The following is a 24,126-nucleotide window of genomic DNA, read 5'->3' as shown; positions in this document are numbered from 1 at the left end:
AATCACAAGTGAACCACTCAAAATTACATACTTCAGTAGTAAAACTGAAGATTTGCCCGTGTGGCAGTAGTTCCCTATCCCGAGGGAATCGAATTCAAGAACCCATCCTTTCATCGACCTTTTATCTCCTTCATCACCACTAATCCGGCCCCTTCTGTTCAACAGGCTCTTTCGCTTGTCAATCACCCTAATTCCTTACGGGCGCTTTGGCATCGCTCTTCCGAAGCAACCCACCGTTATCTATACAGTCTTTGAATTAACCGAGATATGGCCATACGACCTGCCCACCGGTCTATCGAAAATGATAGTAAAAGATTACACTATCAGCAATTTGCTGTGTCGGCGGAGACCTTACGGGAAGAGACAGAGCGAAGGCTTCTTCTGGCTTCATTTAATTAGCTGACCACCGACCGGATCGGTTGTGGTTTTCGCGGAAGAAAGTAAGAGTGATCTTGAGAAGTAGTCGAGGCGTTGTGCGTCACATGATGCAGTACACGGCAGTACTGCTTGTAGCTGGCCTGCTGCTTGTGGGCCATTCTTTCGCAGCACCGTTCGAAGCAAAGCAGGCGTCCGGGGAGCTGAAAGATTTCACGTTCGATGAAATCATTCCGAACCAGTTCGGATTGCGAGGCTTCAACGGGACGTGGCTGTCCGGGGAGGAGTTGCTGTACCGGCAGGGTGGAGATTACGTGAAGCTGAACGTTAACACCGGGGACAGTGTGGTGGTGGTGACGACTGACGCTTTGGTAGGTTGGCGCTAGGCTTGTGGAGTGTGAAGAGGTTGTGAAGTTCTCTCATCAAACAGCTTGGTTCCCTTTCTTACAGAGCCAGTTCCGGGGAGCTTCGATTCAGCTGATTAAGCCCGACTTCACCAAGGCCCTTGTCCGGTACGACGTTCGAACGGTAAGAAGAGAGCGAGAGAGAAAACAGGATCCCAATTTAATATGCAAACTCATCTCTTATCAATCTTACCTCTCGTCCGCAGGTGTTTAGACATTCATCTCTATCGAAGTACGCAATCTACGACACCTTGAGCGAGTAAGTAGATAACATTGTCGTCAATCGTAGCAACACTCCACTTAAGCGTTTGATTGATGTTGTCCACCTCTCCAGCACGGTGTACCACATTGCCAACCAGGAGGAGGTGTCCATCTGCATCCTCTCCCCGACCGGGCAGAGTCTCGCCTACGTCAAGCATAACAACGTGTACTATCGTGCCTCGCTGCTTGACCCCGTGGAACGTTCCCTCACTACCAACGGCGTGCCGGGCGTGATTTACAATGGCATCCCCGACTGGGTGTACGAGGAGGAAGTGTTCGGCACGGATGCCACGCTGTGGTTTTCGCCGAACGGGCGCCGCCTTGCGATGGCCAGCTTCGACGATCGGGAGGTGAAAGAGTTTACCTACCATCTGTACGGCTCGCCGGACGATACGGACAAGCAGTATCCGGAGGAGTTGCGCATTCGCTATCCGAAGGTGAACACCACCAACCCGACCGTACATCTGCAGGTGACGGATCTGTCGGTGAGTGACCCTACCTGGGTAGAACTACCAGCCCCCATTGCGACCGTTGGGGAGGATCACGTGCTCGGTACGGTTAACTGGGCCGGCGAAGATGTGCTCGGTGTCATCTGGACCAACCGGCGGCAGAATGTGGCCACGTTCCAGAAGTGTGCAGCGGTCAGCGGAACCTGCGCCGAGGCGGTTAGGTTTGACCGTCCGAACGGGTGGTACGATCTGTACACGCCACGCTGCTACGGCGCTGACCGGTGCTTCCTGATGGGAGAAAACAACGGTTGGCGTGCTGTGATGGAGCTTACCGGCGATGGATCGACAGCGCCGATTCCGCGCACTCCGACCGAGTTTACCGTGTCCTCCATCAACGGGTACGACGAGATGACACAGTCCCTGTACTACACTGCTGTACCGGCCGCTCAGCCACACCACCGCCATGTGTACCGCAACGCAGAGTGTCTAACGTGCGGCCTAACGGACGAGCTGGAGGGTTCTTCGGTTCGTTGCAACTTTGCAAGCGTTTCCTTCAGTGCGGACCTCTCCTACATGGCGGCGACCTGCTCCGGGCCGACACCTTCCTACACGCAGATCTATCGCACGGCCGACCGTCAGCTCGTACTGGACTGGGAATGGAACGTGGAGCGGCGCGAGCAGCTGAAGCAGTACAAGAAGGTTGCGGTACGCTTCCTGCGCGTTCCTGTCGGTGATGATGGGCAGTTTGAGGCATCGGTAAGGCTGTTCCTGCCGCCCGAGATTGACTTTGAGGAGGCGGCGGCTGGTACGGCCACCATCCGCAAGTACCCGATGGTGGTGAATGTGTATGCCGGTCCGGACTCGGTGCGTGTGACCGATAGCTTCAGTGTGGGCTTCGCGAACTACATGGCGACGACGAAGGGCGTCATCTACGCGCAGATCGATGGCCGGGGTACGGGCAACCAGGGCTACGAGTTCCTGTTCTCCATCAACAACCGGCTCGGCACGTACGAGATGGAGGATCAGATTGCGGTGGCACGGTATCTGCAGGAGCGGTACGCATTTATCGACCCCGAGCGGACGGGTATTTGGGGCTCGAGCTACGGCGGCTATGCGACCGCCATGGCGCTGGAGAAGGATCACGAGCAGGTGTACCGGTGCGGTATCTCCGTTGCGCCGGTCACTTCGTGGATGTTTTACGGTATGGATGGGGGAGAGGGAGGGAGATTTGATGGATGCGTTTTTTTAACTAATCAGAATCCGCTCTTTGCCCACAGATTCCATCTACACCGAGCGCTACATGGGCCGCCCGACAGACAATGGTGCCGGGTACGATCGTAGCGATATCAGCAGCTTCACGGATGAGTTGAAAAATCATCTATTCCTATTGATTCACGGCACGGCGGACGATAACGTGCACTATCAACAATCGATGGTGTTTGTCCGTGCGCTGCTCGATCACGACATCGACTTTGAGCAGATGGTAAAAAAAAACACAACATTGGCGTCTTTGTGGCTCTCCCTCACTCACAATGGGGTATCTCTATTTTGCTTTATTCGTTCTTTCTGCAGAGCTATCCGGATGAGGCTCACTCGCTGTCGGGTGTTCAGCGCCATCTGTACCACACGATGGACCAGTTCTGGGATCGATGCTTTGCGTAGAATTCGAACGTTTTGTAAGACCGCTTCCGCTTCACGTTAAATGGAAACTAGTCTCTAGCAGTAGAGCGTTGTCACGTTCGTGTGTTTTTGTATCCGAAAAGTCAAGATATCTACATCAAGGTGTGCACTTGTAAGTACTTCGGATCTATTTCGAATGTTTTGCAGAAAAAAAGCTGTAGAATCACCAAACTTCACTTTCGTTTAATAGTTTTACTTTATATAGCATTTTTCTTGCCATCTTCTCCGCTTCCTTCCATTCCACTCTTTACGGTATGGCTTTCACATAGTCAACCGGGGTTGGCCGCCATCCACCCACTACAGCAACCCTGCCGGAAGTGGATTGATTTTTGTTTATAACGGTCTTTTTCAGTGTTTTCTTGTCGCTTATCTTCTCCGGTTCTTTATAACTATCCTGTACTGTTAATTGATTCAGTGTGTCAGTGGGAACTTTTTTTGTTTGTATGTACTTTCTCTGTGTATTTGTGAGGGTGGAGGACTTTGTGTCATAACTTTCATTTCCGTTCTCTCTGTCTCAGGTGCTTAAGAAGCGAAATTTCAAAATTGATTATTAAGTCGATCAAGGGGGGGGACATGTGGTTTTTTGCGTTAGAGAGCGTATCTTTGTGTTTATCGGTGTGTGTTTTGTGTAGGAGGTTTGCATCATTTGCCTCTGGGGTACGCGCTAGCCTTATATTTATAATATATTTCAACCGGGGATTTAACCGGGGGCGCGTTTAGCGTCCCGGCGCGCGCGGGAAGGAAGGAAAGATAAATGCAGTATAGCAAAATATGTGTGTATTTATTTTTGTTTTTTCTTTTTTCTTTGCTACGCTAACACGTCACGGGTGTACCCGGGTGTGTCCGCGTCCGTCTCCTATCACATCGCGTGTTTGTTTTGTTGCATTACAAGCAGCAGAATTCATATGATATGCATTTGCAATTGTTTCTCTGTATTTCTGTGTTTTCTTGCGTTTGGCCAACGAATCAGTGCGAACCATGTCTTCCATCAGAACAGGAACAGAAGCGGTAAAAGGAAGCTAAAGTAAAAGACCGGCTATTATGGGGGTTTTCTTTAGTGGCGGGGCATGGGGAGGAGTTTGGTCCACCGTTGTTTTTTTACATACTCTATTGCAGGTTCGGTTGGCGAGAAGAAGCTCAAAATAATATGGCTCTGCTTTGTGGGGAGCAAACATCAATCTTTTGTCATGTGTTTTTCACATTAAGCTGCTGTTTTCCCCTCTTCTTCTCCGCTCTATCTGTGTGTCTGTTTGTGTGTGTGGAGTGTTTTGTTAATTCTAATCTTTGGCATAGCAATTGTTTGTTGCCGCATGTCTCAAGGTGTGGTGCATTCTTTTTTTTGCTTTTGCAATCTGCGCCCGCCGCCGGGTGCCATTTACGGTAGCGGTGGTTTTCAAGTCGTGTGTGTGTGTGTGTGTATGTGTACTTTAAATGTACAATCTACTAACGGGGATGGCTGTTGGTGGCTTCTGGATGAAACGTAGCTTACGGTTAATTGAGTTTTGGTGATTTTCTTCTTCTCCGGAACCACAAATCAACCTGCTTGAACTATAATCTTGCCATGTTTTTTTTTTGTTTTTTGTTTTGCTTCACAAGTGACCAAGTTTAAGCCCTAATGAATCCTGTGCCATGTCTGCAAAAAAGCGACATCTACTGTTTATAATTCCTTTTTGCACCTGCTACTCTACAGCAAATCCTAAATGTTCTCTCCCTCTCTCGTCTCAGCTACTTTACAGTCTTGCATCGGAGTATCTTTTTTTCTTTTGTTTTGTTCAATGTCCACCATCCATTCCACTTTGTTTTGTTCGTTGCTGCTGCTGTGCACAATCAATAATTCTGTTTCGCTCTCATCAATCCACTTTCAACTGTACAACAGTGCAGGTTGTGCTCTACGCTTCTCTTACTGCCACAACCTAAGCCATTCCCCAATGTGTAAACCCCTGCCGCCCTTCTTCTCGGCCTCCATCATCAGCCAAGCGTTCCATCCACACTAAATATTTTAGTATAAACGGTCTCGGAAAAAAGCTTGTAAAAGCGTGCAGTAAAAGATTTATTCACTTTCGTTTTGTTTTCGGTGCACAATTGTTAAACGTGGCTGGCCCACATATATCAAGGTAATGGCGCTATTAGCAATCTGCTTCTATTTGTTCGTTATTTTCCACCAAAAAAGAAACAATCATCTTCTTAGTCTCTCGTGTTGATGAGCGAATCAATGAATGAATGTGAATGAATGACGTCCCAGATGTGCACTGTACTCCGCCAGCACACACAAAATTAGCCTAAAAACATCACTTCCGGATGTTATCCTGTTTTTGAATGTTTGAATCCTAACGGCTGAGCTTTTCTCTTCGGGTGACGTCGTTCAGCACGCGCGTACTCTACACACCATTCCTAGTGTTTCACCATCTAGCTTTGGAGGCGCTGTGCCGGTGTTGTGCGGACGATGGTGGTATCGGTGTCACTCAGCTGATGACCACCCCCCCGCCCCGGAAAAAAGTTAAATAAACGAATTTACAATTTCCTCTTAATTCGAAACACGCACTTTTATAACACGCTTAAAACTGAAACATAACATAATGACGTGTCACAGAGAAAACAAATGTTCTAACCGAGCAAAAGAAGGGGCGATGATATATGTATGGCGCGCGCGAGCTCGCGATCTTGGCGAATGATTGTGAAAAGCGGAAACATGAGCAATGTGTACGGCTCAGCCGGTGCATGTCTGTGGTAGGCCGTGGCATTTCCACTCGCTGCAACAAGCACTTCTCATGCAAAACAACGCACCAACCAAGTGTAGGTGTAGTGTATCATCAGGCCATGCATGCTTCCGTTTTGGCCACAACGGTCCCCACCCCTCTCCCCCGGTTTGTTGGCGAAGAGATGATGCAGGGTGTGGTGTGGAAGGGTCTTTGGGATGTTTGGGGCACGATACACACTCACACACTCACACACACACTCTTACAGTTCGGCCAGTTCCTTACTCTCTAGATCAAGGCGCTGTTTTCTCTTGTTGCGGTACCGCATGATGACCGCAAACACGATGCCATTAACAACAAATAGGCCCGCGATGATGAGCGAGGGAATGAGAATATCTGCGGAAAAGAGAGAGTGAGAGAGAGAGAGAGTGAGTGAGTGAGTGGTGCGTGCGTGAAAGTGTAGTTCATTAGTGAGCCTGCATTTCCATGGCAAGTGGGGCTGGGGGAGGCAGAAAGATGAGTCAAACACCTACCGTAAACAGTGTCCGCCTGCTTATCCGACATGTTGTCACTATCGCCGTATCTGCGCTTCTGCTCGTAATGTGACACAAGACCGCTGCCTTCGGTAGCTCTTTTTTCTAAAAATAAACACCAAAATAAGCAAAGATCATTCAGTAAGGGAGGGATGCACTATGACGCGGGGGGGGGGGGGTGTTGTCTTGAGTAACACGGCAGTCAAAATAAATAACGATTTGTATCGGGATGGGGCGACATTCCGACAGCGTTGCGTTCGGCGTGCCGGTTGTTTGGTTTTGTTTGATCTTTATAAACTCTCTCACCCGAAAGCGGGACTATAGCTGCAGTGCACTATAATGGGTGGGACGGATCAAACGCTATGCTGCTCCGGGCATGGGAACTGTACCATGTGGGACGTATTACAAACTGAAGTGTGTCGTCTGTGCCTTGCTTTCGGACACTTCATGCAATCAACCCCACGGTCTATCGGACAATGATAACGAATGACCAGCCTATTGCTTGGCGCAATGCCTGACATGGTAGCTAGCAGCCAGCGGCAAGAGATAATGCTTCTCGACAAAGAAATATATTATCATTTAGCCAAGATGGCTCGCTACGTACTGGGAAAGGAGGGATGTTGTGTGCGTGAGCGCACTGGATTTGTTGATAGGGAAGTTGATTATGTTGCCGTCATAGTTCAAGTGCAGCGCGTGCTGGAATTCACATGATTGAACGATTCATCCCACTCTTCCACACGGAATCGGTACAATCGCCATAAAGTAAGCCTATCACCAATACCAGCTTAGTGGAATGAATTTCGTTCCCTTATGGGGGTCTAAATTAGACCTTCGGCCCCACTCACGCCCCGCTTTTCCCCTAGATGCCCAAGGAGTCGGTACACGATCGTCCCAGCCGATTGGTATGATGGTGTGAATGACGATACATCTCGCATGCCTTCAATTGGTGAAGAGTTGCCTCGCGCCTAGAGCGGTAGGCAGGGGGCAAACGGTTGACGTCTTGGCGTGTTCGATTTTTCGCACGTGGCCGCCGGCAGCGACTGTTGCTCACCGGTCTGGTCGATTGTGATGTAAACGATTGTGTTAAAATTTTCAAACGCTGCTATTTACTAAACATTTAACGACCGTTTTTGTGTGGTGTTTGCGTCGCTCGAACGTGTCAATCAGGGACGACCGGGGGTTATATTTATCCACATGGACATTGCGACATAACAGAACCACGTTGTATGTATGAATGTAGCGTTCTGTTTCAGAAAAATATACTAAACTTTACATGATCATTTACCACAATCAGAGTTTTAACTAATAAACGTATCAGTTTTGAAAGACTAAATGAATAAAATAGTGAAATATTTAGCCTTTTTTAATCGCTCTGTTTCTTTGAATTCTAAACACACTTCAAGCACGTGTGTAGGGCGTTTGTTCAAATGGCATAAGGGATACGTGACTAATGGGCCCTTTCCCTTGCTCCATTTTCGGGTAATTCTAATTTTAACTGGAGCACCACGCAACCAAATATACCCTTCACGCACCAAATACTTCGTGTCGTGGCGAAGGGGGCCACACATAACTGAAACGCAGTTGCATTTGGAAGAAAGTGGAAGCGAATAAAGTTTAGACCTTCCTAAAAGAAAGACGAAACATTAGAAATGGGATTAACAGTTGTTGTTTTTTTAGCGAATGATTTTAAGCAATTTTAAAAGTGCATTGGCCTTTGATTGGACGGCGCTGTCATGCATGACTACCTTTCGCCACGTGTAGTATGTTCTACTTGTGTATAGAGTAATTTCCTTTTTAACTTTGTATACTGCATCAAATTATTACACACAGTTCTTTGTCACACCACAGACACACACGCAACAAACAACAAACGCGTCATGGAAACGTAAAGAATGTGCATCCATTGACCTTTCTATGAACTCCCTTTTCCAATGCACACGCCAACACGCACACACAAAGGAAGACACCAGCTGCTACCCGTGTATGCAGTTCCCGTGTAACTGTTGCAACTTACCTATGCAGGCCGGAAGGGGTCGGTGCCAGGTGTGCCTCGCTGTGCAGATCAGCTCGCGGACGGTTTCGCCACTGTCGGGAAAGACGTGCAACGGATCACAGACGTACTTGACGCGATGTTCGGTTCTTCGCACCAGCCGCATATGCCCGGGCGTGGGTGATGGTAGTTCGCAGCCCAGCGCTGGTAACAGAGAGACAAAACAAGGTTTTACAAGACGACGGTTTACACGCGCGTTGCAGGAGCGCACACCAAAACTAACGTAAACAACCCCCGACGGGTTGCGATATACGTCAGATTGGACTTAACGAAAGCGTCAACATTGCAACGAAATTAAAACTGAACGAAACATTTCACATGGAAACGTGGGATGAAACATTTCAAACGACGCGTTTGAAATGTGAAATTCAAATTAACGGCACAGTTTTTAACTAAAATCATTCTTTTGAGACAAGTTAACTTGTAATGTAACAATTTTCTAATGTTTTATGATAAAAAATGGATAAATAATTCCACAATTTTCCTTTCTTCTGCCGTTACTCACCTGTATAATGTATCAGGACACCCCGCTTGGGATAGATCACTTTGGTTGTCGTTCGCACAGAAACCTTCGCAGCGCAAAAGCAGGACCAAAAGCGAACAAAGAAAAGGATAATTTAGTGCCTTGCAGCAAACAACACTACCGAGCTGGGGCTGACTGCCACCGCGCCGGTAACATAATTAATCATACTTTCGGTTCATTCGTGTACCCACCTCTAGGCGTTCCTGTATGCTGACGATCTCGATCGGACGGCTGCTCTCGGTGCAGCTGTGAAAGAGCGTCTGGTTCGTGTTGAGATCGACTACTTGCAGATAATCTCGACACTCTTCGTCGTCTGCCCGTACCGTCCGTCCGGATGTGGAGCAAAGGGAAGAGAAGAAAAAAAAAGTAATTCGTTGCATTAAAAGCTTCTATAGCCTACACACCGAGAGGAGTAGAGAGCAGCTTAGCGAGCCAATATTGCCTTTCCGGATCTCTTTTTTGCCTCTCTTTGTTGCCCGATTGATTTATCTTAACTTACAGCGTAGTGCTAGGTCCAGCACGGTCAGCTTAATCCTTTGATGCACTCCAGCGTAGAGCGTCCACCGGCAGGTACTGTCCCCGATGTAGTACTTCGGATAGCTCGGCGTCATCAGGAAGCCCTGGCGCAGTGGATGCTTCAGCAATGTCCGCTGCACGCTGCAAAAAGAGCCGAACACAATGGGCTGGATGATAAAAAGCGTCCCCTCGCCCAAAGTTTCGAACGACCCCCCACACTCGATTGTGGGCCACTTTTGTTCGATTATCGATCGAACTTTGCCACTTACCTCATGTACTTTTTGTGTGACTTGTCGAGCCGCCGTCGTCCATCCGCATCATAGGTCCTGATACCGCCCCTTCCCCGATATCGCCCCTCATCAGCCTCATCGTCGTCATCGAAATCGTCCTCCTCCTCCTCTTCCTCCTCCTCTTCGTCATAGTTACCACCGAGCGGCGGGAACGGGCCCTGACTCTCACCAAACTCTTGCCGCACCGTTTCCTGTATCGTCTGGAACGTGCGATTGTTGAAGCTGAACGGTGGCGACGATGGTGGAGTGCTTTCGTCCACTCCAGCAGCCAAGTTGGTCCGGTTTTCTTCCGCCGATTCCGGCAAATCCAACCGATCGACGTCCCAATGTCCGAGCGTAGTTTCGACGCTTACCGGTACGGTCGCTGGTGACGGTGTGGTGGTGCTGCTGCCGCCGCCGGATGCAGCTGTCATGGATGAAGTAGTGACCGCTGGTCGCGTTGGCGTTATCAAACCAATTACGCTGATATCATCTTCCGGCCGTGCGCTCGGCAAGCCCTCGCTGTCGGGCTCCAGCAGCTCGTTGTCATAAATTTCGATGTCCTTCGTCGGGGCGGGCAGCACCACGATGTCTAGCGTTTCCGTCATTTCGGTCGTTGCGGTGGCGGCAGAGTTCACTGTCGGCTGGTTCGGCTCGGCCTTTCTTCTGCCGCCTTCGCTATCGACGATTTCGTTCTCGCTATCGTCCACCACGACCTCGACGTCCTTCTTGAAGTAGTACTCGTTGCCAATCTGCTTGATGTCCTCCACCACGTCCAGATTGGAGGGTAGAATTTTCAGCACTCGAAAGTCCTTAAACGGCAGGGAAAGGGAAACAGAGTGCACATTAGCATCGGGAAGGCTTTGCAGGAAATGAATGGCCATGACCCTATGGAGCCCGCACCAAGCCGGACGATGCGATGGAATGCCTTCTATTTCTTTTATTATAGAGCGACATTTGTTTTATCTGTCACCCATCCCGTGCGTGCGTGCCAGGTTTTTTTCCCGTTGGATGGCCACAATTCCGAGTGCTTTTTTTTGCACACAAACGAAGGGTCAAGAGTGATGGAGAAAATTAAAATAGCCAACCATTCCCGATGGAATTGTTGCGTGTTTTCAGACCATTTGCTTGGGGGTTTTAGGACATAACTGAACAACTTTAGCTGTGTGTAAAGTGTGTTTTTCAACGGCGAATGGGTTTCACCTTTTATACTAAGTAGCTAGAAACAAAAGAACATTTTGCAACAAAATTAAAATCTCGTGCGTGTGATTGATCGGGACCGCCCAATATTAAAAAAAAAAAAAAAAAACATCTCCAAATAAATCCAAAAAAAGACATCACCACCCCTCTACTCTCCAGCCACAGTTCCAACAAATCCCTCCTCCCCCCCTCTAATGTACAATATCTCACACAATTCTCAAGTGCAAACAAAAACCATCTGTATTTTACAACCAGTGCTGTGCGCAATGCCATGATCGAACAGAACCCGGGGTGCGGAATGGCTGAATAAAACGGCCTCTAGGCCATTCTGATGAACCCAGTGCCGTGCTTTGTCGAACGATCATCCAACTCCACAGTTTTGTGCCGCGTGTGTCTCCGTGATGAAGTTCCTGCTGCTTGCCCTGTCCGTGTTCATGCTGGTGGTAAGCTGCAGTACCGTTGAACAAACCTTTATAGTAGCAACACAGTGACTGTAATCGATTATTCTTCCTATCCCATCTAGACTGCCAGCACGGCACAGTCCTCCAAACCGGCCGCTGTCGTACAGATGCAGATGACGGTCGGTAAGCTGCTGATGCTGGTGCGAGATCTTTCCGTCGCCAACAATGCCTTCGCCAAGGACACCGAAGATCAGACGGCGCTAAACACTCTCTACACCACGTCGGAAGATCTGTACCAACTGCTGCCAGTGTTTGGCACGTCGAGCACCTCCACGCTGCCGTTGGTCACGCGGGAAAGGGTGAACAGAGTGATAACCAACTTTAAGGACGCTCTCACTAACTGGGAAACAGCCATGGATGAGCGCTCCGCCCCGAATGTAGTGAGCACGTTCAAGGCGGTCGAGAATGCGTTCCTGAGTTTGGGTGGAGTAGTTTTCTCGCTGTAAGATCACAGATGACTATGTGTAAAAATTATAATAAATGCACTAGATTAAGTTTAGTGCAGTTGTGTAAAAAGACTATGTCGCGGGCATATATTGGTACACATTCTTTGGAACAACGGTGCGTGTAGTACATAGCATCAACCGATGCTGCAAACAGAGCATGTGGAACAACCTGTGTCAACAGACTGTTCCACCACAGTGATACAGTGTCGGCGTATTGCTGAAGATCTTCTAGGGGATCTAGGGTGATCGCTACACAGTGCACAATGGAATAGTGAGAAGAGTTCGGCGAAAGAATTGGCAAATGAACACGAATGTCTTGGAATTCATACATCCATTTTCGCAATGTGTACACAATTGTTGCAAATTGATTGTTTAAACACGTGCAAAACCACAAGATGAAATGCATCGTACCTCTACTACGTAATTCCAAGTAACTCAGAATAATAATTGGAAATGTAGGACCAATTGGCTCTTTTAAAGCAATTTCCAAAAGCGCAACCTTCAAAACGAGACTTTGTTAGAAGTTTTGCATACTTGTAGGCGCTTTGTGGTCGTACGGGCCACTCTTGCGTTTCAGTTTTGCTGTTTCGTTCCCCCCCATCAATGCAATGCACTAAACGAGAAACCACAATCTAAACCCCAGTCATCCTCTCTTCAGATTGCATTGCATCTATAATTCAACCGACCAAACGAGCTGTCCTTTTAGCTGCCTTCCAGTCGCTCTTTCTCTCTACAATTATTACCCCCTTTCGTCTCGGGCACACGATCAACTTTACGTTGCGTGGTCGAACGGAAGGGGGGAAGGAAGTCTTACCTGGGAGAAAACTTTCTGCCGCTGGCGGTTCCGGTTGCGGGTTGCCGTCGCCCCATCGGTCTCCTGCTGATTGCGATCCATTTCAGTGTCGTTGTACCGATGCTGCTGCTGCTGCTGCTGCTGGTCCTGGTGCTTTTGATGCTGTTGCTGCCGCTGCTCGTACACACCACCTTGCTGCTCCTCCTCAGCCTCCTCGTCGTCGACGGGTTTAAGGATTTTCAAATTGTGAAACGAATGTATCGTGGCCGCCTGGAGCGCTTCGGCACGCGGTTCTCCTACCGCGGCACCGGCTCTGACCAATCGACGGTACGGGGACCCAGCGCGTCCCTCACTGAGCACCGCCAAAGATTCATCGTCGTCTCGCAAATCTTCCCCGCCCTCGTTCCGTTCGGGGGACGGCTCTGCTGAGCCTGGGCCGGGCGCATCATTAGCGGCTCCATTAGCGATACCACCACCACCATCCCCGGCCGCTGGTGGTTCCGAACTTCCGAAGGCCGTCTCCGGGTGGTACGACGTTTCGGCAATGGTGCCTCCGTCGCCTCCAGAGTCCTCGTCCGTGTCGCCGTCCAGCGGCTCCCAGTGGACCTCGTTGCCGACGATCAGATGCTCACCGCAGTACTTGCTGATGCGAAAGTCTGAAACGAAACGAGACGAGGGGATAGCAAACGGTGAGCGAACTGTGTGTGTGCAGTGTAATTAAATACTTGACAAATTTGTGAACACAATTTACGGTGCAAGGGAGGCAGGTGCTGTAATGGAGCGGTTCTGGTACTGTCGGAATGGATCCAAGGCCGACCGGGTTTCGTTAAAGAATGAGAGGAAATTGGTGAAACTATTCCATTGTACTGTGCTGTGAACACACCCACTCACAGTTCGGGTGGAAATATTGCATTTTGCAGCTTAGTAAGCATTAAGTAAAGGGCACTGAGCAAGACAAATATACGTGTTGATTTAGTTTTCAACCCTTCTTCTTATGACGAGTCCATACACAAAAGGTCACTCCATCTGTATGAATTATTCCTGCAGTAGATGTAATGAAACACACAGCAGCTACCCACATACGTATGCTGGCCGGATATCAGCATCCGATTTACATACCCAGCATCTCACCAGGATTCGTTAAACGTCATCATGTTCCTCCCGCGCCACGTCCTTCATTCGGATTGGGATTGTAAAAACCACAAAAGACATACCGAGCAGGAAGGGATGTGTTGGAGCAAGGAATAGAAACAATAGACCAGTAGTTGTAATGTTAGCTACATTTCCGACCTTCAAGGCTTCATTTCTAGCTACCATTGCAACAGTGCATCCGTACCAAAACGACCATGATGGCGATGAGGATGATGGTGGTGATGATTATGTGGTTTGGGTTTGTGGTGGTGGTATACATTCCACCACTCCTAATACCTCTGGACAATGGGCCGTTCATTTGCGATGACTTTTTGAAGTAAGCAACAAGGTAGGCACATGTGGAAGCAGAAAGTAGCCGTGCTGGGTATGTTCAGTTCCTTTAGAATTGTAAATCATAGTAGGCCTATAAAATATTAATGAACTGTCAGGGGATAGACACGGCGCAAGATGCACGATGACAGTTTTGTGCAAGTTTGCAATAAGTGCAAAACGGTGTGTTTTTGTCAATTGATTTAATTGAAATTCAAAATACAGAAACATCTCCGTTGTTCCATACGGTACTCCAACAGCATCTATCCAATCGTCTTGGGAAGAGAGTCAAGGTCAAGTCGTCGTATGCACTCATAGTATCCATACCCGAGCCCTAACACTGCAGCAACTGTAACCAAGACAATAGAGTTGGTGTGTTGATGCTTTGTACGCCTTGGTTTAGCACCGAAAGCAAGCGTCGTCCTGTCGACAAGAGGATGCTTTCCACAGAAGTGTATTGATTTTTGCCCTTGAATCTGTTAGCCATACTGCCCTAGAGATGGTGTGCTGAAAGCAACCATCCATCAGGGCACGCTGCTGTTGAGATGATGAAGAAAATCTCGAAAGGTCTTCGCTTCTTCAACTGACAAAAGGAGCTCGTGCGGTATTTGCTGTTATTGTGTCTTTGTTGTTCTGCAAGCCCCTCCCGGTCCTGGTGGTCGTCTATTAGGATATTTCCCCACTTGAAGTTTGACGGAGGGGTCGGAAGATAAGAAGAAATGGTGGGCTAACAATGTCTGGGTAGCTTTTGTTATTACGCTACTGAAAGACGTCCGACCCACTTGGGTGAGAATTGGTAATTATTTTTACGATATCATTACATCCATAATAAAGCTTTGATATATCTTTTAGTAAGGTTAGATACATATCAGTTATCTTCGTGGCATGTTTCAATGAAACTACTAGCATGAAATTGGAGTTCTTTTCAGATGAAGTTTCCTATCCATTGTTTACTGCTTCGTTAATTTCTCGTCTATGTTGGGAAAAAATAATGTACCAAAAGGAAACCCGCTAACTTCGCCCTCTAATGGTGCATTATTATCAACAAAAACTCTCTAAAAAACACTCTCAATCCCTTAAAGGCGATTCAATTGCCGTTCATAAAGCATACTTTCAAGTACATTAAATTAAACTCTCTCTCTCTCACACACACAAACACACATCAACACGGAGAGGTAGCTTCAGGATCGGTCCTGGCTGGGGGTTTTCTTTCCGTTGGAGCAAACTGGAGCTAATGCTGGTTGGTGGTAGAAGTATCGTGTGGCCAGACGCTCCTTCCATAAAACCGAACGATAAGTGTCACTCGAGAAGATTGGAAAGTGTTATATACTATCTGACTCGAATCTAATCTGATTTTAGTATCACTCCTAACCCAGTCTAGTGTATACGTGTATGAATGTGTATGTGTGTGTGTGTTTGTTTGTGTGCATTTGTAGGTACCTCTGGGTACAGAAAATGGCACTTCTCTTGCCCTTATATACTTTACTGTGAGAAGAGGATTTTTCTTAGAGTAATCTAAAGATTTTTATCCCCCATCGGCGGTAGACTTTGTGTTCTTCACGTTACAACCTTAAGCAGATTACGGAGAAGACTTACAACACGTCCGTTTATTATTTCAATCATCACATAAACACTTCAATACATAAGCGACCTTCAGGCATTGCTTTGATCGTCCCCGGAAAACGGTATGCGAAGAGGATTGAGTTTATTCCATTCTTTTAATTAATGAAGCCATAACATTCCCATTAAAAAATGATAATAGCGATCTGTTGATTCTGTATTGTGCTTAGATGACTGGGTTCGTGGGGGAAAGAACTGCAAACAAACAGCTATGAGCATAGCTATGAGTTTTGATCAAAGCTTGTGTTTGTTTGCACTTGCTTTGCATAAATAAAACAATCAGCGATTCTTTTCCTCGCATTGCTTTGTTACCATGCACAATTGTAATGCATTTTACAAAAAGTATGTCACCGTTCCGAGAAAAAGCCCATTCAAGTTCCCATTTCAAACAGTGACCTTTCTGAGTCAGAGCTACATTAAATCGCATCCGCCAACAAGGCAGACCGTTTTGCAATTGCGCCTCTGATTGATTTTTAAACTGTATTTAGCGGTATGGTAACAGTTGTGTTTAGGCATCAAATGTCGCTCCCATCAGCTGGTTCTATAGTTCTATAGAAACACCTAAACTACAGGTACGGTTATCTAACACAATACGAAGTGCACAGTAAAGTTAGGCCTTACAAAATTTCGCTGTACAGAGGAGCGATGAAACTGCTACTTGCTCTGCTGCTGCTTCGCACCGTCATCAAAAGCAGTGGTTCGATCAAGATCGCCTGTGATTACGATTATACCTGCACGATTGAGCAACTCACCACCAGCCAGCAGCTGCACGATCTGGCGACCTATTCGTTCGGAGATGCTGGCATGATTAAGCTGATAGACTCACGGGTGCCGCCGGAAGCGATATCATCGTTTCAGCCGATCGTAAGCTACCTTATCCTGGAAAGATGTCGAACGGACCTACTGTTTCTACCGCCCAACTGTACGCTACATTGCCTTTCGTTAATCCAAACGTCAATCCATAGACTGGAAGTGTTCCACAACACACAGCTATACTATCTATCCGTCACTAACAGTGAGATTTCCTCGCTGCTTCCGTCGCTTTACAACTTAACAGCGCTGGAAACGGTTCGCCTATGGCAGATGCACATACCGGTGTTTAGCTTCGATGTGTTGCGAAACATGGAGAAGCTGAACGTAATCGAGCTAAGCTACAATCGCATCGAACGGCTACAGCTCTCATCGAACGCGACCTGCTGCCGGAATCTGTCCCTGCTCGATCTTTCCTTCAATCGCTTGTCCACGATCGACTGTGCACTGTTGAGCAGCATGCAAGCGTTAACTGTACTGCAGCTTTCATCCAACGTGATTCAAGAACTGTACGGATCGCTCCATTTGCCCAACCTGACCGAGCTCGATCTGTCAAACAATCGCATCAAATCGATCGACTTATGCCGATGGCAAATCGGGTCGCTGAAGGGACTAAATGTGGTCAACAATAGGATCGAGCATCTGTTCGACTGTTTGGGAGAGTTGCGAAATCTGATGACCTTCCAGATTGCCGACAATGCCCTGACGCAGCTAGATTTGGCTCCTTTCACGCAATCACGATTGGTCTTACTTAATTTTAGTCACAATCGCATAGAAGTTATCCGTAACCGTGACGCTTTGGAGCTGGAGGCAGTGTGCGTTAAGCTGAAAGGCAATCCAGTAGTTCGTAACACGACCGATCTGTGCTGAATGTGAAAGAAAAGGATCTTTAACGGTACCCCCGGAGCTCTGCATTGTTAAATGGAATATATTCAACCATGTTTCTGCTTTTATTTGCAATCAAACGGCCCAACCAGCTCTTTTCTAGATAAAACATCCTTCACATTTGTCCGTTATGTCATCTATACGTTTGATACATTCTCGTTTAACGGGTGTTGTTGGTTGGTACCATCCGTACCTGTTACAATCATACTTTACATCCAGCGGGTTGCATCCCATATCCAGATGGGTCACGTTGGGCGATACATCTTCAGCCTCAAACTGTTCAATCAAATTGCACCCGATGGAAACGCTAAGACCGTGGCTTGCGTATGGAATCCGCAACTGCTGTATGCGGTTGCGCTGCAAGCTGAGCTGAATAAGCGACGGGAACGTACTGTTGACAATCGCACTCGTCAGTCTGTTCGCGTCAAGGTTTAGCATTTCCAGTGTCGGTATGGTGGCCAACCTGCTCCAAATGCTACCGTCCACCAGTAGTGCATTGTGCGACAGGGTGAGATATTTCACCCCGGACATCGCCTGTTCCAAACAGGACGGCAAATGTTCGAGCGTATTGTTGTCCATCGCCAGCGTGATCACACTGCTAGCATTCCAACTGCAGAAACTGAACGCGGAGATGGCGTTTTGCGATAGGTCGAGATATTTTAAGTAGCTCAAAACCAACCAACCATCTACACGGTGGATCCTGTTGTTGCATAGTGATAGCGATTCCAGCTGCTTCATGCGGCTGAAGTAGTTTAAGTTGACCACAGTGAGCTGGTTTTCGGATATATAGAACGCTTTTACGGACGGAAAATCTTCATCCGACAGCGAGGTGTATCGGAGGCGTTCAATTACGTTGCAGCTTAGGTCAATGCTTTCTAAGCGCTGCAGCCCACCGAAGAGGCTCAGGTCGACCGTTTGTATAGGGGCGTGCTTTACCGCGATCTGCTTCACAGCGTCTAAATGGACCACCGTGCTGGGGATATCTTGCAGCAAGCTGTTGCTAATCCTAAGCGTTTCTAGTTGCGTGTCGTTTGCTTCGAACGTTATGTCGGTAAGATTAGTTTGCTCTAAAACCAGCAGCTTTAAAGGGATCGAGTGGGACGTTTGGGAAACCTGTACACTGCGCAAAGAGGAATTTTTGATGATCAGGGAGCTTTCGAGCAGTGCCATCTGGTCGAGCAGCGATATGTCGAGCGAAGAAATGGTTAAGTTGATAAAACACATCCTCCCCGTCTGGTCTGGAAAGCGAGATACTTTAAAGTAACTCTCTTCGATTGGGTTTAGGTTCCATACGTAACAACCGAATTCGACACATCTCGATCGAGCTGCTGCTAGTGCACCGGGGGCGATGTCTAAAAGTAACACCAGCAGTACCCTAAAAACACACACACACACACACACACACACACACACACACACACACACACACACACACACACACACACACACACACACACACACACACACAAAACCAAAACATTTGTGAAATAATGTTTAACAGCACACACACGTTTTGGGCTTGAGGGTCTTACCAAATTCTCCACATTTGTACAAATATTCCACTGGAACGAAATCAAATCCAAACCCATTCAACTTTAACTTTGGAATGAGCTTCAATCGGTGGAAAAACACGATGACTATTTGAATCTGAATGTGTTAGCAAAATTCTTCGTAACGCCATTAAAAACGAATTATTGCGGTACAATTCGATTGTGCACAAAGTTTTGAACTGTGAATAGGCGATTCATTGTACACATTTCTCGGAATATTTTAGTTTAGATAGTTGCATAAGTTTTTTTTTAATGAAATAGCTCCACATCTCCACATCAGTGATCGTAAAGGGGATTCCCCGTAACCCTGCTTAAGCGCACGTTTGACATTCCTCCACAATCTTGCCACATTCCAACTGCGCCAGCTCACTATTCCAGCTACAGCGTGCCGGAATACAGTACATCCCTGTGTAGGTATCATTGAACGACATGCGGCTGACCTCCAGCTGCTCGATCTTCGAGCAACCCGTGTCTACCTTGAACATATCCTTGGGAGTCGTTATATTCAGATATTTTATCGGATTGTTGCGTAGGTTTATGTAGCGCGTTGAGAGGGTTACGTTGTTCCATACCATACTGGTTAGACGGTTGTTGCTGAGATCGAGCACTATTAGCTGATTAAAGTTCGCCAGCCTGTCCCAGACATTGTCGTCGTTGGAGAGTACGTTCGAGACCAGGTTTAAGTAACTCACGATCGGCAGCGCGTCTTCCATGCAAGTCGGTAGTCGCTGCAAGGTGTTATTGTTTATATTCAGAATCGTCAGGCTACTTAAGTTCCAACCGCACCAGCTTAACTCGGTGAAGCGATTGTGAGATAGCTTAAGCTCTGTTAAGCTTGATAAGCGCAGCTGACCCTCCAGACTGTAGAGGCTATTGTTCGAAAGATCTAGTATATTGAGTAGCTTCATGCCGTTAAAATCGTTCATGCCGATTGTAGTGAGTAGATTGTGCGCAAGATAGATTACCCGTAGGCTCGGAAATTCCACACCGGACGAACGGGAGTAATTGAGGAAGGAGATTTTGTTCTGCATTAAGTTGAGAACCTGCAAATGCTGCAACTTACAAAACAGGCTTAAGTCAACATAATCCACAAGAGATTGTACGATATCGAAAGCCTGCAGAACGACCAGCCGTTTAATGCTGTCCGGCACACGCCGGAGCCGGCTCTGCATAATGCTGAGAATCTTGAGCTTTAGATTGTGTGGTTCAATTTCTATGTCACTAAGATTCGTGTCCATCAACAACATGTTTGATATGTTGGTGCGTGACGACAGATAGGCATGCTGTATCGGGGAGTGCTGGATGGTTGCTTGAAATGTTTCGTCGTTTGACAGCTTCACTCGATCAAGCAGATCGGAATAGAGTGTAGTAATGTTCAAGTAGCGTAAGCGTATGTACTTGACGTTGTTTGGAATATTACTTAATACGGATAAACCTTCTACGCCGGGAGCCCAATTCGATATGGTGCAGGAGATGTGTTCGCACTCAAGCATGACGGCCACAACCATTCCACATGCTACCAGTGAACACAGAATACTAAACAAAGGGAATAAAGAAGGTTTTATACTTCGTCATTTAATCACACTGCGCCTGGGGTCGTCGATTAATACTCAAAGATACGCACACGCACAACACTGTATGCATGGTAAAAATAGCAGAAACGTTGGTCAAACAGCTAACTCAACTGGTACACAATAGTCTAACGAAAGATCCTCATGTCATCCTCATTTAACATGAATCTAAACGCATTAACATTAACCACCGCCTGTATTAGCTCCACGTTCAATGATCTTTTTGCACACGACTCTGTGCACTGTTGCGAAATGCAATTTGCGAGTGCAATTTACAGCACTTTTCTCATTCTTAATTTCGTTAGATTTGCACGCATTTCGCCCCAAACTACATTGCTAATACAGTTCGGGCTAATGTCGTTTGGCACATACAGTTCAAGTATTTTAGTTTGTTAGCGCCCATGTTCAGGGGGACGTGTTTCAGCCTGCTACCCGTCAGTGTTAGGAACTTCAGCTTTAACTTTGGAATGAACTTCAATCGACGGAAAGTTACGAAACCAATGATGACAATTTTAAAATATTTGACCAGCCTGCAGAATTCTGCCTAACATCACAAAATCGTTTTATTTCGGCGAAATTCTATTGTGCGCAATGTTTTCTAGTGCGAATCATTGATTCATTCATCACACCCAGCAACCTGTCTTAAACGCACATTTTGCATTCTTCCATAATTTTGTCACATTTCAACTGGTTCCTATTGTATGCTAGCTCACCATGCCAGCTACAGCGTATCGGAATACAGTAAATCCCGCTGAGGGTATCATTGAATGACCTGCTACTGACCTCGAGCTGCTCCATCGTGGTGCATCCCATGTCAACATTGAACCCATCTATGGCCATCGGTATATTAAGACATTTCATCGGATTGTTGCGTAAGTTTATGTAGCGCGTTGAGAGGGTTACGTTGTTCCATACCATACTGGTTAGACGGTTGTAGCTGAGATCGAGCAGAGTTAGCTGGCTCAAGCTCGCTAGCCTGTCCCAGATATTGTGGTCGTTGGAGAGTACGTTCGAGACCAGGCTTAAGTAACTCACGATCGGCAGCGCGTCTTCCATGCAAGTCGGTAGTCGCTGCAAGGTGTTATTGTTTATATCCAGATTCGTCAGGCTGCTTAAGTTCCAGCCGCAACAGCTTAACTCGGTGAAGTGATTGTGAGATAGCTTCAGCTCTGTTAAGCTTGATAAGTGTAGCTGACCCTCCAGACTGTGGAGGCGATTGTTCGAAAGATCTAATGTCCTCAGTAGCTTCATGCCGTTGAAATCGGTTATGCTAACCGTGGTGAGCAGATTATTCACCAGAAAAATCTCTCGTAGACTCGGAAATTCCACACCGGACGTACGGGAGTAATTGAGGAAGGTGATTTTGTTTTGCATTAAGCTGAGAATCTGTAGGCGCGGCATCTTACAAAACAGGCTTAAGTCAACAGAATCCACAAGAGATCCTATGACATCAATAACTCTCACGACGGCCAGCTGTTTAATGCTGTCCGGCACACGACGGAGCCGACTCTTCATAATGGTTAGAATCTCGAGCTTAGGACTGTGTGGTTCAATTTCTATGTCACTAAGATTCGTGTCCAGCAGCAACAGACTTGTTATGTTGGTGCGTGACGACAGATAGGCCTGCTGTATCGGGGAGTGCTGGATGGTTGCTTGAAATGTTTCGTCGTTTGACAGCTTCACTCGATCAAGCAAATCGGAATGGAGTGTAGTAATGTTCAAGTAGCGAAAGTGGATGTGCTGGATGTTGTTTGGAATATTATTTAATACGGATAAACCCTCTACGTCGGGAGTCCAATTCGATATGGTGCAGACGTGGTTGCACTCAAGCATGACGGCCACAACCGTTCCGCATGCTACCAGTGAACACAGAATACTAAACAAAGGAAATAAAGAAGGTTCTATACTTCGTCATTTAATGACACGTCAATTAGTATTTAAAAACACTCACATGCACAACCCTGTACGCATGATAAAACAGCTCAAACGTTTACACAACTATAACTACTTGTTCGTATCGCTGTTCGCATACACCACGATCGGTTAACTCAGCCGGTACACAGAAGTCTAACGAAAGATCCTCATGTCATCATCATTTAATACGAATCCAAACGCATTAACATTAACTACAGCCAAAATTAGCACCCTATCAAGTGACCTTTTTGCAGACGACTCTGTGCACTGTTACGCAGTGCAAATAACGGCGTTTTATACCTTTCGTGATCAATTGTTTTCAACTTTATTGCTTTAAATGTACCGATCATCATTATTAAAATGAACTTTCGGTACATTATAAATCACAATGCTCAATTCTGTGCCTTTTACACACCAGCTTCGATCGAATGTCCGCTCTAGTAGAAATACTGTGAAAGCTACAGTCCAACGGATTTTCTCCCATTCCTATTTTCGTTAGATTCGCCGATACTCTGTCCCAATCTACACTGCTAATACAGTTCGAGCTAACGTCGATGTGGAAATCCTTGCTTGGTACATACGGCACGTCGAGATGTTTTAGTTTGTTATGGCTTAGATTCAAATGCCTCAGCTGTTTGGGGATGGTACTCATGTTCAGGGTGACGTGGGTCAGCTTGTTTTCCGTCAGTGTTAGGAACTTCAGACTCGTAAGTCGACCGAACTGGAGCATTACATCCGGCTGAAGTTGATTGCTATCAAACGCCAAACGAACCACATTCAGGAAAGCTTGCTCCAGACATTTTGGCAATGCGCGCAACTGATTATCGTTAGCGTCCATACCGTACAACATTGGAACAGTCCATCCACAGCAGTCCATCTCCACTATCCGATTGTTGGATAAATCGAGCAAGTTTAAGCTGGCCGACACTAACGATCCCGATACCACACTAATCTGATTGTGGGATAGATCGATTCGAGTGAGCGACTCCATCGGCCGGAACACGTCCAGGTTGATATGTTTCAGCTTGTTTTCCCTTAGGTACAGATCGGCCAACAACGGGTACGAGAGTGTCGCTGTCCCGGCACTCGAGTCGTACAGAGTGTGTAGCCGGTTTTTGCTCAAATCTAGCAAAGTTAAACGGGGCAATTCAGCTAGTAAATTTAAATCAACCACCTGAATAAACGAATGGCTTAGTGTAAAAATTTTCAACGCCTTCAGGTTACTGATTGATTCTGGCAACTGTTTCAGTTTGCAGTAATTTATCTTTAAAGTCTCTACATTGCACCGCGTCCCAAAAGATATTACATCAAGCTGGGTTTTCTCCAAACCTATCGTGTAGAAGGTAGCATTGTCCTCCAGCACAAAACTGCGCAACGGGGACCTGATCACGGTGAGTGCGGTTTGCATCTGTTGTATGTTGCGACGCTGCGTCTCGAAATCGGAAAACAAATTGCTCGATAGTTCCGTAGTCCAAAAGTTGTACAGCTCGATCGCCCCGTGTGTGATTGGGATGTGATCCAAGACGAACGCTCCCTCGTCCAGTGGCCTCCAGTGCCATATTTTACAAATAAAGTCTCCGTCACAATGGAAGCGCAGTGGTATCGTTGGCCGAATGAAAAGGACGAACACACTGAAATACATTTATTTCTGAGTTCAAC

At 46.9% G+C, this 24,126-nt stretch overlaps 3 protein-coding genes across 5 annotated transcripts in view; 2 read left to right on the top strand and 1 right to left on the bottom strand.

Annotated features, from left to right (window-relative positions):
* Nucleotides 1–24,126, bottom strand: part of LOC120901782 — a 77,513-nt gene that overhangs the window by 237 nt on the left and 53,150 nt on the right. The window contains exons 5-13 of one of the 3 annotated variants that reach the window (XM_040310025.1): nucleotides 12,678–13,312; nucleotides 9,757–10,568; nucleotides 9,471–9,628; nucleotides 9,163–9,284; nucleotides 8,954–9,017; nucleotides 8,413–8,592; nucleotides 6,399–6,503; nucleotides 6,151–6,261; nucleotides 3,342–5,635 (exon numbers count right to left, since the gene is read on the bottom strand). In XM_040310025.1, the coding sequence (XP_040165959.1) occupies nucleotides 5,628–5,635; nucleotides 6,151–6,261; nucleotides 6,399–6,503; nucleotides 8,413–8,592; nucleotides 8,954–9,017; nucleotides 9,163–9,284; nucleotides 9,471–9,628; nucleotides 9,757–10,568; nucleotides 12,678–13,312 (2,195 nt within the window). In that variant the 3' untranslated portion in view covers nucleotides 3,342–5,627. Of the gene's footprint in view, nucleotides 1–3,341; nucleotides 6,262–6,398; nucleotides 6,504–8,412; nucleotides 8,593–8,953; nucleotides 9,018–9,162; nucleotides 9,285–9,470; nucleotides 9,629–9,756; nucleotides 10,569–12,677; nucleotides 13,313–24,126 lie in introns of those variants that run through there. The other 2 variants (XM_040310023.1, XM_040310024.1) reach the window with 2 other exon arrangements.
* Nucleotides 7–3,214, top strand: LOC120901783 (venom dipeptidyl peptidase 4). Its single transcript, XM_040310026.1, has 6 exons — nucleotides 7–746; nucleotides 826–903; nucleotides 986–1,038; nucleotides 1,114–2,690; nucleotides 2,767–2,972; nucleotides 3,062–3,214. Exons 1-6 carry the CDS (start codon nucleotides 483–485, stop codon nucleotides 3,149–3,151), a joined length of 2,268 nt encoding a protein of 755 aa, XP_040165960.1. The 5' UTR covers nucleotides 7–482; the 3' UTR covers nucleotides 3,152–3,214.
* On the top strand, nucleotides 11,301–11,938 carry LOC120901791. Its single transcript, XM_040310041.1, has 2 exons — nucleotides 11,301–11,399; nucleotides 11,480–11,938. Exons 1-2 carry the CDS (start codon nucleotides 11,358–11,360, stop codon nucleotides 11,861–11,863), a joined length of 426 nt encoding a protein of 141 aa, XP_040165975.1. The 5' UTR covers nucleotides 11,301–11,357; the 3' UTR covers nucleotides 11,864–11,938.

Source organism: Anopheles arabiensis, chromosome 3 (genome assembly GCF_016920715.1).
Source record: "Anopheles arabiensis isolate DONGOLA chromosome 3, AaraD3, whole genome shotgun sequence".
Taxonomy (NCBI): Eukaryota; Metazoa; Arthropoda; class Insecta; order Diptera; family Culicidae; genus Anopheles; species Anopheles arabiensis.
The sequence above is the reverse complement of the archived record's forward strand: the minus strand, read 5'-3'. Positions and strand labels throughout refer to the sequence as shown.

Bases quoted from the DNA above. Each gene is read 5' to 3' on its own strand.
- LOC120901791 (XM_040310041.1), top strand. From the start codon at position 11,358: ATGAAGTTCCTGCTGCTTGCCCTGTCCGTGTTCATGCTGGTG. The intron at 11,400-11,479 runs GTAAGCTGCAGT...TATCCCATCTAG, and splicing joins TGTCCGTGTTCATGCTGGTG to ACTGCCAGCACGGCACAGTC.
- LOC120901783 (XM_040310026.1), top strand. From the start codon at position 483: ATGATGCAGTACACGGCAGTACTGCTTGTAGCTGGCCTGCTGCTTGTG. The intron at 904-985 runs GTAAGAAGAGAG...TCTCGTCCGCAG, and splicing joins TCCGGTACGACGTTCGAACG to GTGTTTAGACATTCATCTCT. The intron at 2,691-2,766 runs GTATGGATGGGG...CTTTGCCCACAG, and splicing joins CACTTCGTGGATGTTTTACG to ATTCCATCTACACCGAGCGC.